General features: G+C 32.4%; 2 protein-coding genes and 2 long non-coding RNA genes across 6 annotated transcripts; 3 read left to right on the forward strand and 1 right to left on the reverse strand.

Annotated features, from left to right (window-relative positions):
• Window positions 1-1783: 1783 nt before the first annotated feature.
• On the forward strand, window positions 1784-4263 carry LOC142242512 (uncharacterized). Of its 3 annotated transcripts, none has more exons than XM_075314107.1 (3): window positions 1784-1991; window positions 2056-2115; window positions 4127-4263. In XM_075314107.1, exons 1-3 carry the CDS (start codon window positions 1898-1900, stop codon window positions 4198-4200), a joined length of 228 nt encoding a protein of 75 aa, XP_075170222.1. In that variant the 5' UTR covers window positions 1784-1897; the 3' UTR covers window positions 4201-4263. The 3 variants fall into 3 exon arrangements, with proteins under 3 accessions (XP_075170222.1, XP_075170226.1, XP_075170217.1); XM_075314111.1 differs by lacking the exon at window positions 4127-4263 and adding an exon at window positions 2172-2334 and having other exon boundaries at window positions 1786-1991; XM_075314102.1 differs by lacking the exon at window positions 4127-4263 and having other exon boundaries at window positions 1787-1991; window positions 2056-2334.
• Window positions 4264-7479: 3216 nt separating this feature from the next.
• RpL12 (ribosomal protein L12) lies at window positions 7480-8400 on the reverse strand. Its single transcript, XM_075291746.1, has 5 exons — window positions 8361-8400; window positions 8239-8292; window positions 8100-8173; window positions 7851-8031; window positions 7480-7766 (listed from the first exon to the last, which is right to left on the reverse strand). Exons 2-5 carry the CDS (start codon window positions 8273-8275, stop codon window positions 7561-7563), a joined length of 498 nt encoding a protein of 165 aa, XP_075147861.1. The 5' UTR covers window positions 8276-8292; window positions 8361-8400; the 3' UTR covers window positions 7480-7560.
• A 387-nt stretch (window positions 8401-8787) lies between these two features.
• On the forward strand, window positions 8788-9200 carry LOC142242526 (uncharacterized). The gene is made up of 2 exons (XR_012724136.1): window positions 8788-8930; window positions 8998-9200. It is a non-coding gene; the product is annotated as an uncharacterized LOC142242526 (long non-coding RNA).
• Window positions 9201-11134: 1934 nt separating this feature from the next.
• On the forward strand, window positions 11135-13202 carry LOC142221888 (uncharacterized). Its single transcript, XR_012718222.1, has 5 exons — window positions 11135-11437; window positions 11502-11607; window positions 11673-12198; window positions 12264-12627; window positions 12692-13202. It is a non-coding gene; the product is annotated as an uncharacterized LOC142221888 (long non-coding RNA).
• The last annotated feature ends 1593 nt before the right edge of the window (window positions 13203-14795 follow it).

Consider the following 14795-nt stretch of genomic DNA (forward strand, 5'->3'; position numbering starts at 1 on the left):
AGTTTGCAAAAGAACATCATTAGCTTTTTGGTAGTCCACGTGTGACAAAGTCTGACACAACTGTGAGAACAAAAATTATATTTTCAAACGAAGTAAGAGCCAGCTAACAAAGTAAAAGCCAGCTAATTCAACCAATTTTGAAAGAACAAAGATAAATTCTCGGAGGTGTTAGTTTTGAATTATAAGTAAAATAACCCCCAGAACGACCCGAGAAATAATTGAGAAGCAATTGTTGAAGCAAGGCATCAGTGGTGAACTGAACACCAGAAAATCTACTATTTTTTGAAGAAACCAATCCAGCAAGGTCACAAAAAGCAGGGATGCGATGGAATTATTGATATTGCTTTTATTTAAACAACAAGCTGCCTACCTCCTGAATGACGAGGATTAAGCCTTAAATCTACGATTGACCAAATAACTAAAATAAACATAGAGGGAGTTCTTCACATGTGTTCTTCACGCAAACTACTATTCCAGCAAGACAATTTTCTTGGACAACGATGAAGAAACCGCACACAAATGTCAATTACATATATATATATAGATATATAATTATTTTTCGTTTCTTTAATATTTTTTTGTTCCAATTTCATTAATTTCAATCTTCATTTAATATCATTAGTATAATTTTTTTATTATAAGTAATATAATTGTGAAAGAAAAAGAAATGAATTTATGTATGTAATTAGAAAACTACGAAGAACTTTATTAACATCATTTCTTTATTTTTTTTTTCTCAACCTAGAGGATTCTATAAGCCAAAAGCAACTAGCAGCCCGACTACGACGATTTTGAGCGCTCAACATCGGCCAAGACCTGTTCTTGAATGAGTCTTTTGAAGTATTAATGAACAATCCTATTTAAAGGATCGAAAAATGTAAGTGCCCTCTATCTGATTTTTATTACCTCCTATTTCCTGTCTTTGATATTGAACATTGAAAGATATCGATTTGATGTTAATTCGTTCTCAAGTAATATTACTTTATATCAAAAAAATAAGAATTGACGATATGAACTGCTAAATTTAATGTTTTAATTGGGAAAAAATGCATGAGTACTCATATGTAGTTTAACACTCAACGAATGTGGCAATTTAGGGGCTATTGCAAGAGCCGGTCGAGTAATAGCCAAGGATGGGTTTTTAACCTATACGGGGTGGGTAGACCCAAGGATAATGTCATCAAATATCCTGAAGCCACTGGACTGGTGTAGAAATATGAAATGGAATTCAGATAAGTGAAATGAGAGGTATAAGTTTATTTGTTTTGTTTATAGTCCTGAAAGGAGACGGACCCATAGCCGGGTGAAATTAATGGCAACGTTCCATCCATGCCTTCTCTTTTTCACAGCTCCCTCGCTGTGTTGATTCAGGGCCATAACAAAGTTTTTTAATATTTGGCGCTATTACTAATAAAGTACATCTCAAATCAGTTTCAACATGAAGGCAAGACCGATATTTTGACTTTATGTCTAAAAGTGACGAAAATTGTATCAATATTTTTAAAATGTGTTAAGACAAAATTTAATACTGGTTCTAATATTTTAGCAAGAAATTTGCCCATTGCAAATAAAGGTATTGAAGGACTAATAATGGACAACCTACAACAGGTTGTGTGATGCCTCTATCGAACTTGGCTATAAGAGGTCCCCAAAGCTAAAAAGGGAATCGGGCAGCACTCATTGATAAAAGGGAAAGATTTAACCAATAAAATTTCACGATAATATACATAAACATAAAATTTTCGGTTTATTACCATTTTCTATATCCAATCACACCTGAAAACATAGTTTTATACGTCACAAAATCAAACACATGTTTTCCAGATATTTTGATAACAAATAGATTTTGTGACATTTTCGAAAATTTATATTTTTTTGAAATTTTGTAATATCTAAAATGAGTAATAATTTGAATCAAGAAGAAAACGACGCAAATATCGGATTAGAAGACAATAATAATGCTACAAATGGTACAATTACTAACCAACGAGGTAAAAATTGTGTTTGATATTGTGATCTAGGTGCTATCATATTAAATTTATTTTTATTACTTAGATATGCAGATGCAAACTAGTGGAGTTCAACCAATTGATGAACGGTATAATAATGATTCGGGTAGGCTCAATAATTCTAACTCTGATATCCATTATAATGTATCACGCCGTTTACAGAGACGAAGAAATAGAAATAGGAGAAAGATTATAAAAAATTTGAAATTTATTCAAAAGTCTATAAAAAAATCTCTGACTATACTAAGAAAAATTAAATCTCAATGTTGAATGATATTAAAAGGGTAGAAACATTAGAAGAATAAATAAAAAAATTAGAAGAATATATAGCTATTTTTACTCGAATTGGTAGAGTGATAGCCCAAAAAAAAACAAATACGAATCGATTTTGAATATTCCTAACCAAATATACATAATGAAATAGTAAAATTGTCAATGTAATAACGATATATTATATCTAATAAAATCGGGAGATAAATGTGTATGAGTGTAAATGTCAAGAAAACAAGTAAATTAGAATGGAACTATAAATGCCATATTGTTATGAAAGTTGCATAAGCATATATTCATTTTTTAAAAGAAATCAGTTATAAATTACTTATCGAACAGCCCATATATATTCTAGGGGTGGTAACCTAGGTTAGGTTAGGTTATGTGGCAGCCCGATGTATCAGGCTCACTTAGACTATTCAGTCCATTGTGATACCACAGTGGTGAACTTCTCTCTTATCACTGAGTGCTGCCCGATTCCATGTTAAGCTCAATGACAAGATACCTCTTTTTTATAGCCGAGTCCGAACGGCGTTCCACATTCCAGTGAAACCACTTAGAGAAGCTTTGAAACCCTCAGAAATGTCACCAGCATTAGGTTAGGTTAGGTGGCAGCCCGATGTATCAGGCTCACTTAGACTATTCAGTCCATTGTGATACCACATTGGTGAACTTCTCTTTTATCACTGAGTGCTGCCCGATTCCATGTTAAGCTCAATGACAAGGGACCTCCTTTTTATAGCCGAGTACGAACGGCTTTCCACATTGCAGTGAAACCACTTAGAGAAGCTTTGAAAACCCTCAGAAATGTCACCAGCATTACTGAGGTGGGATAATCCACCGATGAAAAACTTTTTGGTGTTCGGTCGTAGCAGGAATCGAACCCACGACCTTGTGTATGCAAGGCGGGCATGCTAACCATTGCACCACGGTGGCTCCCGTGGTAACCTAACCTAACCTAATAACTTTTTTTTCTTTTTTTCTCTTTATGTCTTTATTTGCAATCTATTTACAATAAACAAATATTAAGCAAATCGGTTGTATGAATTTACAATACATGACATGTTATGTTAAGCTCCATTAAACTTAAATCATTAGATGAAATTAATATCATAAAAAAATAACTTTTATACCATGAAATTTGGAGATTATATACATATAATTTTAACTTAAGTTAAAAAAGGCAAGTCGAGAACACTAAGTCTTTTCAGTCTTTTTAATTCATTTGTATCATCTAGGAGAGTTATAGCTAGAATATTCGAGTGGTTATTTAGTCTATTGAGGTAATTTGTACTACTTTTTCGTATTACATCTCGAACCATTGGGACATCAAGATCATTGTGTATATTTTTGTTGGTCATAAACCACGGTGCACTTGTAATAATCCTTAACGTTTTGGATTGACATCTTTGCAGTATCTCAACGTTTTATTTGCTTGCTGTACCCCAAAGTTCAATTCCATACGTCCAGATTGGTTTTAATAACTGATGAAATATTTTTGCAATTTTCATAGGATAGATATTAATTGTGAGCCGATATTGCCCGAATTGTTACGGTCGAGGATATAAAAACGAAAATAATGTAAAAAAATAAGGCAATATTTAATGGAAAAAGAAGAAAAACGAGGAGTCTTCTAAATATTTAATTTAATTTTTATATAACCGGCAGTTGTGCGGTTTTCTCTATACATTCATAGAAGAAACTATGTTAATAATAGCAAACACCAGTTATTGACTTCAGCAGACGATTCGCGGCTATTTTACCATTTTTTTGCTTGAAATTTGTAATAAAAATCTTTTTTTAATCATATTGACACATTAATTAATTATTTCATTACAATATTTTAGGGAGTGTTTTATTTTTGTTCGAAGTGAAAAGCTTTTTACCCATGGTACAATGTAGCCGTATGATTGAACAATAAAGAGAATCGAACTATTTAAAAGTACGTGAATTTAACTAAGACCAATCAGATGTTGTCACACATTTTTCCACAAAAAAAAAAATGAATAAATAAATAAATTACCAATTTATATTTCAATTCAAACATTTATTTAATCAATTAAGCCCTCTTGGACCATCCATTGATAGCTTTGAAAAAACGTACAGCAAACTAAAGAATTGACAAATGCAAAGGAAAAAAAATCATAATAAAGCTGAGTACTATGTTCAGTTTTCAAGCTGAAAACCAGCTTATTTTCACGGTTACTTTTTTTAATTAATTAATATAGAAATATAAAATTATTTGCAAACAATTCCTTGGATCTTTTTCTTCCATTATTTGGTAAGACTTGATCAAAATATAATCGTCTTCATACATATTTTTGTACTTTATTATTTTGTACGAACATAGTACTCACCCTTATACTTAAAACTAATGTGAATACAATATTCTCAATAGCTGATAAACTACACGCATATTCCGTTCCCTAAACACAAAAAAACGCAATACCGCATATGGAGATATTATCAGTAATGATGCAAAAGCAAAGTTAATTGTTACTATTAAAATACTGAATTATTTTACTTTTAAAAGCGCTTAGACTTACCGAAAAGTTCTTATTATCGGATGGAATTGCATTCCATAATCTGGATAAACGAATTATGAACGATCTTTCAAAAACAAGATGTGAGAAAGTCTCTATTAGAATTTGAGTATTACGAGTAGAGTTTAGAAAATTAAAACATTGGAGGTAAGCGGGTTCACCATGTTTTATAATGCTAAAGAAAAAACAAAGGCATCTTATGCTTAGGAAGTGCTCAAAGGTACAGCCAAGAAAATTTAATTTTTTCTAAGAAGCAAGAAAAACATATTTGGATAGTCAGGTATAATCTTTAAATTCAGCGGTCAAGTTTGCAGAGTTAAAGAGTGGCTTTAATAGCAAACTATTTTTAATCGAAGCTGTGGTAGTGGGACTGCTTTCTCTTTTCAGCAAAGGGTTCCAAGCATTTGCTTTTACCCTGTAATGGGAATGTGGTTTCAGCGGTTGTTGTTGTCTAGCAAATAAATCCCTTTAGACTCTAAACCAGGCGCACCACGAGGTTCCAAGGGGGGCAGCGTCATTTTTGGTTGAGCAGGTTTTGTATCATTAAATTTGTTAAAACAACACTAATTGTTAAGTTCTACAAAAAATCAATAATATACTACAAAAATGCATACCATTCGTACATTTCTAAATGTTCATTTATAACCACAGTGAGAGAACAATAAAAGTTACATGCAAATCTATAATTTGTTGTAGGTTTTCCATTATTAGTCGTTCACTTTATTTGCAACAGCTAAATTTCTTGCTAAAATATCAGAACCAGTACCCACTTTTGTATTCACACATTTTAAAAAGTTTGAAACCATTTCCTCACTTTTAGACATAAAGTCAAAATATCTGTCTTGCCTTCATGTTGAAACTGATTTAAGGCGTACTTTATCAGTAATAGTACCAAATATAAAAAATCTAGCTAATGAAAGGAACAATTGCCAAATTTTCCACTAATTGAAAAAATTGTATATTATTATTCATTAACATTTTTATTTTTAATTATTAAATTAGTTATTGTTAATCATATTTTCAGCTTTTGTTAATATTTATTTCTGTTTGGGTAAACAAAATTTGTTTTAGGTTGGGGGGGCGCAACGAAATTGATAGATTTTTGGGGGGCGCGAAGCAAATTGGGTTGGGAAGCTCTGCTCTAAACGGCCACGGAATTTAAGCATAAAGAATGTTCTTTTTGTATTATAACTCTGAAATTTCTTGTAAGTTACGGAATGGCCGTAGATTTTTTTTATTTACGATTAACCCTGGAAAGTCATCCTTATTTTTTGTACACAAACGTCATCCTTCGTCATTTTGACTACGGCTTATTTCAAGACGCTATAATTTACATCGTAAGCAAAAATGACAACCAAAATTGAGTTTATTTTCTTATTCAATTTGTTTTTAATTAGTATAAAACAAAAACTCATAAAATTGTTGAATTAGTATTACTTAAATTTATCATTTCCTAATCGACTAAAATGCATGTTATATCGAAAATGAAATTACGCGTCGTCATTTTGACGAAGGATGACTGTCCAGGGTTAATTAAAAGAAATCATATTGCATAGTTGAGTCTTTATATTTCCAACTAAATTCCATCTCATCGGTCTAAATTTTTGGTGATTTGGGGCGAAATTTTCTTTACCATGTTATGGGCTTATATTGATGATTATTTTTTCTTATTTTTGTTTATGGCTGGGAAGCGACTTTAATACTACAAGAATAATATTATACACGTATATAGAATATTTTGAGTAATTGACTTTATAAATGTAATAATGATTTACTCAGGTTTTGTTATAAGTAATATAATTTAATTGGCCTTATAGGCTTTGTATTACTGAATTTTTTAAATAAATGAATAAAAAAATGCTGCGAGAAGTGATTTTCGCAGTCTTATTTTGATGTCAAATTTAATCCATTAATTCTGCATTACCCGATTGATGAAATCAGTCTATGGTGGCATCCACCAACCTCTTCCAGTTTTTGCCGAGGCATCAACGATATGTCTGTTCCAGCGTTGTCCTGATGGAAGACGATGTTATTTCTGTTCATAAGTTCTGGCCTTTTTCAATTGGTTGCTTCCATTTCATCAGTTGTTCCCTATTAACCACCATACCCCACAGTGTGTGGATCGATATGGACGACCTAGCGATGTCTGTATGTTAATGGTCCCTTTTTACTGGAACGTAAACCGGGCTAAAACTGAGATTGTTGAACCACAGAAGCCTATCTTCATGATTAATGAATGCAAAAAATATATTTAGTAATTTATCGAAATCCAGGAACAGATATCTCTATGGCAGTGGTGCACAGATTATGAACAGGCAAATTGAAATGATTTTTGAAAACAAGGCCTAAGTCATTGTGGTCCAAGGCCAATGCAATAAACATACGTCATTTATTTGCATACTTTTCGCGTTTGTAACGATTTTCCTGAAATTGACCAAATCACTCAACTACTGATAACCCAAAGGCCCGAAATGTTTCTTTTTCGACATCATAGTTTCTGAACATAATTTTTATGGTTTATTGCATCACATTATTGTTAAATTCCGAAATGGTGAAAATTGTTTTGTAGCAAAATTTAACGTACAAAATTTCTATTGTACTTCTGGTATATTTTTACCGGCTAAAACACAATCATTATCAACAAAACTGCTCAAGGATTTCATTTTTTTTCTTGAAATATCAAAACACTTTAATGTTTATCCACTCGGCACATAATATTAATGGACTACAATTAAAATCTATTCTGATGGAACTTCAACAGCGCCGCTATTGATGTCATCAATGATATCATGTGGAGGACGGCCATCTACGGTACAACCAACACTTTGAGCTGTGCCCAAAATTTCCTTGCAGGTTCCGTCTAAACCACGGGCCATTGATCTGGGTCTCATGGTGCGTGCAATTGAGAGGATATCATCGAAGGAAACATTGCCAGAGTGTTTGACTAAAAAGAAACATGGTTATTATTCCAATTTCACATATTTCTTAACCATCATCAACGCGATGTAAACAAATCGAATATACTTACTGTTCTTTTGCTTCTTTCTGTCACGTGGAGGTTCTTTCAAAGCCTTAATGATCAATGAAGCGGCAGATGGAACTACTGAGATGGCAGCCTGTCTGTTTTGGATGGTCAAACATACGGTGATTTTCAATCCCTTCCAGTCGGAAGTGGCTTTGGCAATATCATCACCAACTTTCTTGGGAGACTATGGGAAGAACATTTAATTACTGTCTCGTTCTTACTTTCACAATAACATTGCACTGCAGTACTCACCAAACCCAATGGACCAATCTTAGGGGCCAAAGAGGAAGTGGCACCAACCTCACCACCGACACATCTCAAGTACACTGAAATAGAAGACCAAGAGGTTAGCTCCGTCCATAACAAGAATAACTCGTTTTTGTTTTTTTACCTAACTTAATTTCAGTGGGATCGAACTTTGGCGGCATTTTTAACCTGGAATAGTCTTTATTTATAAAGAAAACAATAAGAAATTTAAAAATATATATCACACATGTGCAAAATGCTACACACCTCCTCAAAACCCGAAAACAAAAAGACTTTATTTTACGTCAATCACAAGCATTTCCGTTTCAAGCTTGCAACTGTCAATTTTGTTCAAGCATTTCCAAGCTCTAAACGAAAGCGTTTGGCGTAGAAACAAAACACAATAACATCGGCCTATAAAATTGTATATATTTATCGATCAAAATATTCTTGGGCCGGGTACAGAGAACAGAGTATGAACTCGCCGAGTCGCGCCGTTATTTTATACCCTGTTTCTGTATGTCGAACAAGAGTATTTCAACAGCCTGTTTCTGTATGTCGAACGAGCTCTATCCCTGCCAGCATTTCAAAGTTCCATTTCATCTTCATCGCTACCACAGACTCGTAAATGTCACTATAACCATCCTACTGTGATGGGGGGCAGCATATCATAAAGTACAAAATGTACTTCATACATGTATTTTGCCATCACTACTTTTACAAAAGCCATTTTATTTTTTGTGAAACGCCAAGCGCAACCAGATTGTTATATTTTATTTAAATAAAAACGAAAATAAAGTTCTGAAAACATAGATTTTACGCTTAAAATTGTGAAAGGTATATTGGTGAACAATTTTTGATTTTCCAAATGGAATAAAGTGATTGTTTTTCAAATATTTTACAGACACGCTGCCTCCATCGAATAAAAACACTGGCTGATAGACGCTGAAACATGTAACTCGCTACTTGTAATTCTACATCATCATTAATGCAAAAAATTATGTTAAATGTGATGTGATAGTGGTATAAATGTTATATTTTTAAGAATTTGTAAATGATTAATCAAATTAATAAATATCTAAACAAACGTGTTTTACTCGACCACAATGATTCTTTTACCACTATCTTAAAATGTGCTTTTTCTGATTGTTTGGAGGGTCTCTTATTGGCGTCGTTCTAAATTGATCTATAAAGGCACCTAATAATTGCACTCATGCGAAACCTTTTTGTAGTAACTTGGCGTGGTACAACTTCTCAATAGTGACGGCGCTTTTCCGACGAGTTTTTGATATCGTATATGATTGTTTTCGACGTACTGGGGATTCTCAGAAGCGCCCCCAAATTCAAAAAATGTTGGCAGGGATCGATCGACTGAAATGGAGTCAAACAGCTGAATTCATAACCAAAAATCAGCTGTTTCTATGCATTTCAGTAAATCGATAGAGCTCGTTCGACATACAGAAACAGGCTGCAAATGAAAAAAAATATTTGGGTTTCTCTATGTCGACAGGCAAGTCACTTCATATTTTGTTGTCGAGTAACAAACGAACATATACAATAAGTGTCAAGAAAAAAGTAAAAACAATTTTGGAATTCGAATCAATTCTCAAGCCAAAAATTAGAAAATACTCATTTTTGATAATCAATGTGCTCTCATACAAACGATATGAACTTTCAAAAATAGAGAACCCCAAATTGATTCGAATTCGAGTGACTGCTTTTCAGTCGAATGGGTTGTCGTTCGACATACAGAAACAGTGCATTAGTCTCCGTCAACCAGTTTCTGGCATTCGATTTCGCCGACGACTCATCTCGACTCAAATTTAGCCGGCAATTAATCATAAATATTGTTATATTTTTACTAAAATTATGAACTTTCCAACTACACCCATAGAAAAATTATTACCATATGGGCTCAAATCGATACGGTACGTTTTTGATAGTTAGCCAACCCCGTAGGGTACAATATCAATACCAAACGGTACAGGCGGTACGCAAAGCTTGAAAGTGCCATACGGTATTAAGAAAGTACCAATATGGTATTAAACACAAATCCTAAGCGGTATTAATATTTATACCGTAAAGGTATTAATGTATAAACAGTGCGGTATTACCAAATAATACCAAAACGGTATTGGGTTTTAATACACAGTATTAATTATGGCAATAAATATTTAGTTTAACAAAACACAAGTAAAAATCTTTATTTCTTTAATTCATTTAATACATACCAACCCTGCCAACATTTTTTGAATTTGGGGGCGCTTCTGAGAATCCCCACTACGTCGAAAACAATCATATACGACATCAAAAACTCGTCGGAAAAGCGCTGTCACTATTGAGAAGTTGTACCACGCCAAGTTACTACCAAAAAGTTTCTCATCTGTGCAATTATTAGGTGCCTATTTAGATCAATTTCGAAGGACGCCAATAAGAACCCCTGCAAACTATCAGAAAAAGTGCATTTTAAGGTAATTGTAGAAGAATCATTGTGGTCAAGTAAAACACGATTGTGTATACGACGAGTTTTTGATGTCGTATATGATTGTTTTCGACGTAGTGGGGATTCTCAGAAGCGCCCCCAAATTCAAAAAATGTTGGCAGGGAGGGTTGTCAAAAGCATATTTTGGCACCAAACATTTAATTTATTACAATCATTGTGTGCGTAAAAGTTTTAAAATGTCTGTAAATAATAAACAATTTATTTGAGGAATATTTGGAACATATATTAACAATTTTTAAAAGCGATTAGCGGGTTTAAAATTTGTGTACACAGCCCTGTTTTTTTTGTTGTAGACTTAAATAAATTTTTGCTACCGAAAATTTCGCTAGAGGTGCATACCGGCCTTTACTCGAAATTCACATATATGTAACGTATGTACAAATAATTACCGCGAGCGGACAAGGGAAAAAATTGTATGTTATTTTCACATGTCCATGTTCTTAAAAGCCTTTGTTTATTCCTTTTTTTTCTATGAAACTTATTTTAATATTTTGACATATCCCAATAAACACAGGATGAGCGTTTTTCAAATGCAACAATTTTTCAGTTTGAGGGTAAATATAATTTTCAACATAAATTCAACTTGACTTGAAATAGCTCATCTGCAATACATCTTCAAATTGTTTGCGAATTACTTCCAATTTGCCAAAATGTTGACGAAATCTTTGAAAAGGTGTTGAAGATGATATGAGAAAACTTTGACAAAACACTACCCTAAAATGCAACGAAAAAACCATGTGGTTTTCAATACTTATTTGTGCAACGAAGTTCGTGGTCAATTGCAAGAAATAAAAAAAAATGGAAAATTTTAGACAAATAACCAAATAGTATATAAAAATAGGTAAGTGAAAATAAAAAATGAAATAAAACTTTAAGGAAGTCACTAAATGTATATCTCTTTGCAGAAAACTAAAATTATGGATTATACGTTCTTGAAAACATTAAAAAGCTGACCAATGAAAAAAAGGTGGACAATTAACTGGAACTGCTTCAAATAGTTTATAATAATTGGTACGTCAATACGAAAAATTAAATCAACACTTTAAAGAAGTCACTAAATTTAAATCTCTTTGCAGAAAACTATAATCTTTGGATGCTACATTCTTGCAAACAATAAGAAGCTGACCAATGAAAATTGAGTAGCTTATCGACAAGAAAAAGTTTCCAGAAACATTACAAGTGCAACCAATTAAAATTGTTAAAAACAACAAATTGTTGAAATCAACAACTTCTTGATGAAAATGTGCATCACATCGTCAGTTTAATTCATATGCTATTATCAGTTTAAAATGGATAGTTTGTGAATTCCTTCTGCTGAAAATCAATTCTCACACGCGGTCCAGTACGTTCCTAATTTCAAATTGCTCGCATGTTAATAAAAGGAAGGAACCAAAAGGAAGGAAATCGAATTATAAATGCAAAAGTGTTTACTAATAATGTTTAAGATATTTAAAGTTTTGTTGTTTGTTTTTTTTTTTGTTCTTATTTGTTGACGAAAAAACCACATGGTTTTCAATACTACTTTGGACAACAAAGTTCGTGGAAGAAATAAAAAAATGTGGAAATTTTTTAATAATCAATTGAAATTGCTTATAATAATTGGTAAGTAAAATTAAAACACGAAATGAAAACTTTAAGGAAGTCACTAAAATCAAATCTCTTTGCAGACAACTAAAATATTTGGATGCTGATTCTTGGACACATTAAGAGACTGGCCGATGAAAAATGATAGTGGCATATCGAGAAGAGAAAGTTTCCATAAATCAAAGTGCAACCAAAAACACGTGGTATTTATTCTTTTCCATATCAACAACTACTGGATGATAATTCGCATCACATCGATAGTTTAATTTACATCGCATCATCGGTTTAATTTGTTATTTTGTGAATTGAAATTGCTGGAAATTTATTCCAATTATCTAGTCATCAAGTTCCTGAAAATTGCCAGTATTTTAATAACAACAATTTTGTAAAACCAACGTTCTTGAGGAAAACACGAAGTACGTGGTCAGTTGGAAGAAATACAAATTGGTAAGTCAAAATAAAAAGTGAAATGAAAACATAATGGAAATCACAAAACTCGATTGTTTTGCAGAAAACTAAAATCATTGGATGGTATATTCTTGGAAGATGTTGGCCGATGAAAAACCGATGAAGGGAACAACAAAGAAAAGTTTTCAGAAAACTTACAAGGTGCAACCAATTAAAACAAAGTGCAACAATTCCTATATCAAGAACTTCTGGATGAAAATGTGCATTACATCAATTTACATCCCGTCATCAGTTTGATATTTTGTGATTTCCTCTTGCTGGAATCTATTCTAACACACAAGCCAGCAAGTTCCTCGATAGTAATTATTTCAAATTGCCAGGATATTAATTAATAGTTATTTGACACCAACATTATGGAGGAAATGGAATTATACATGTAAAAATGTTTAAGATATTTAAAGTTGTATTCATAGTTTTATTTATTAATACGTTTAATAAGATAATTACATTTTGATTGGTATTATATTATTATTTTTATATATTATTAATGTTATTTTTAAGATTATTATATTTGTTAACGAAAAAAATAATAAAATTTACAAAATCTCTAGAAATTTAGTATTGACTTTCAGTTAGAACTAGGATTGACTTTCATACAAATTGTGGTTTGAAAGTATTCGCAACAATGCTATTTTTTTATTTTTATCACATTGAAAACTGTTTGAGAAATTATTGAGTAGCGATGCATTTCAATTTGAGGATTACAATTGAGAAGTTATTGCTATTGTGTTGAATTTTACTGTTGAGGGTAATGTCTGTTTTTTGTTGAGAACGCGATTTTCTCAACAATTTCTCAACTTGAATATTACCCTAATCCTTTGAAAAAATGTTTGAAAAATTATTGAATTTTAGTATTTTTCAAACGTTTGTGTTTATTGGGATATTTTGAATAGGGTATGTTGGTCGGGGTATATTTCAAATTAGGTGGGTTCACATTCTAAAATTGACTTGTTTTGGAGGAAAACTTGTGTTTTGAACTTGTTTTTTAGTATGGCTAAAACGACTCGTTTTGAAGTGCTTATAATGCGCTTTACAGACTATCAGTTATTCCCCTGCCAGCATTTCAAAGTTCCATTTCATCTTCATCGCTACCACAGACTCGTAAATGTCACTATAACCATCCTACTGTGATGGGGGGCAGCATATCATAAAGTACAAAATGTACTTCATACATGTATTTTGCCATCACTACTTTTACAAAAGCCATTTTATTTTTTGTGAAACGCCAAGCGCAACCAGATTGTTATATTTTATTTAAATAAAAACGAAAATAAAGTTCTGAAAACATAGATTTTACGCTTAAAATTGTGAAAGGTATATTGGTGAACAATTTTTGATTTTCCAAATGGAATAAAGTGATTGTTTTTCAAATATTTTACAGACACGCTGCCTCCATCGAATAAAAACACTGGCTGATAGACGCTGAAACATGTAACTCGCTACTTGTAATTCTACATCATCATTAATGCAAAAAATTATGTTAAATGTGATGTGATAGTGGTATAAATGTTATATTTTGAAGAATTTGTAAATGATTAATCAAATTAATAAATATCTAAACAAACGTGTTTTACTCGACCACAATGATTCTTTTACCACTATCTTAAAATGTGCTTTTTCTGATTGTTTGGAGGGTCTCTTATTGGCGTCGTTCTAAATTGATCTATAAAGGCACCTAATAATTGCACTCATGCGAAACCTTTTTGTAGTAACTTGGCGTGGTACAACTTCTCAATAGTGACGGCGCTTTTCCGACGAGTTTTTGATATCGTATATGATTGTTTTCGACGTACTGGGGATTCTCAGAAGCGCCCCCAAATTCAAAAAATGTTGGCAGGGAATGTATAAATAGTGCGGTATTACCAAATAATACCAAAACGGTATTGGGTTTTAATACACAGTATTAATTATGGCAATAAATATTTAGTTTAATAAAACACAAGTAAAAATCTTTATTTCTTTAATTCATTTAATACATACCAACCCTGCCAACATTTTTTGAATTTGGGGGCGCTTCTGAGAATCCCCACTACGTCGAAAACAATCATATACGACATCAAAAACTCGTCGGAAAAGCGCTGTCACTATTGAGAAGTTGTACCACGCCAAGTTACTACCAAAAAGTTTCTCATCAGTGCAATTATTAG

This window comes from Haematobia irritans, chromosome 1 (genome assembly GCF_050003625.1).
Source record: "Haematobia irritans isolate KBUSLIRL chromosome 1, ASM5000362v1, whole genome shotgun sequence".
NCBI lineage: Eukaryota > Metazoa > Arthropoda > Insecta > Diptera > Muscidae > Haematobia > Haematobia irritans.

What these genes read in the sequence shown, in the direction of transcription:
- LOC142242512 (XM_075314102.1), top strand. Translation starts at nt 1,898, where the DNA reads ATGAGTAATAATTTGAATCAAGAAGAAAACGACGCAAATATCGGATTA. An exon ending in TACAATTACTAACCAACGAG is followed by an intron (nt 1,992 to 2,055) that starts GTAAAAATTGTG and finishes TTTATTACTTAG; the next exon opens with ATATGCAGATGCAAACTAGT.
- RpL12 (XM_075291746.1), bottom strand. Translation starts at nt 8,275, where the DNA reads ATGCCGCCAAAGTTCGATCCCACTGAAATTAAGTTAG. An exon ending in AGATTGGTCCATTGGGTTTG is followed by an intron (nt 8,032 to 8,099) that starts GTGAGTACTGCA and finishes TTCTTCCCATAG; the next exon opens with TCTCCCAAGAAAGTTGGTGA. An exon ending in CAGAAAGAAGCAAAAGAACA is followed by an intron (nt 7,767 to 7,850) that starts GTAAGTATATTC and finishes GTTTCTTTTTAG; the next exon opens with TCAAACACTCTGGCAATGTT.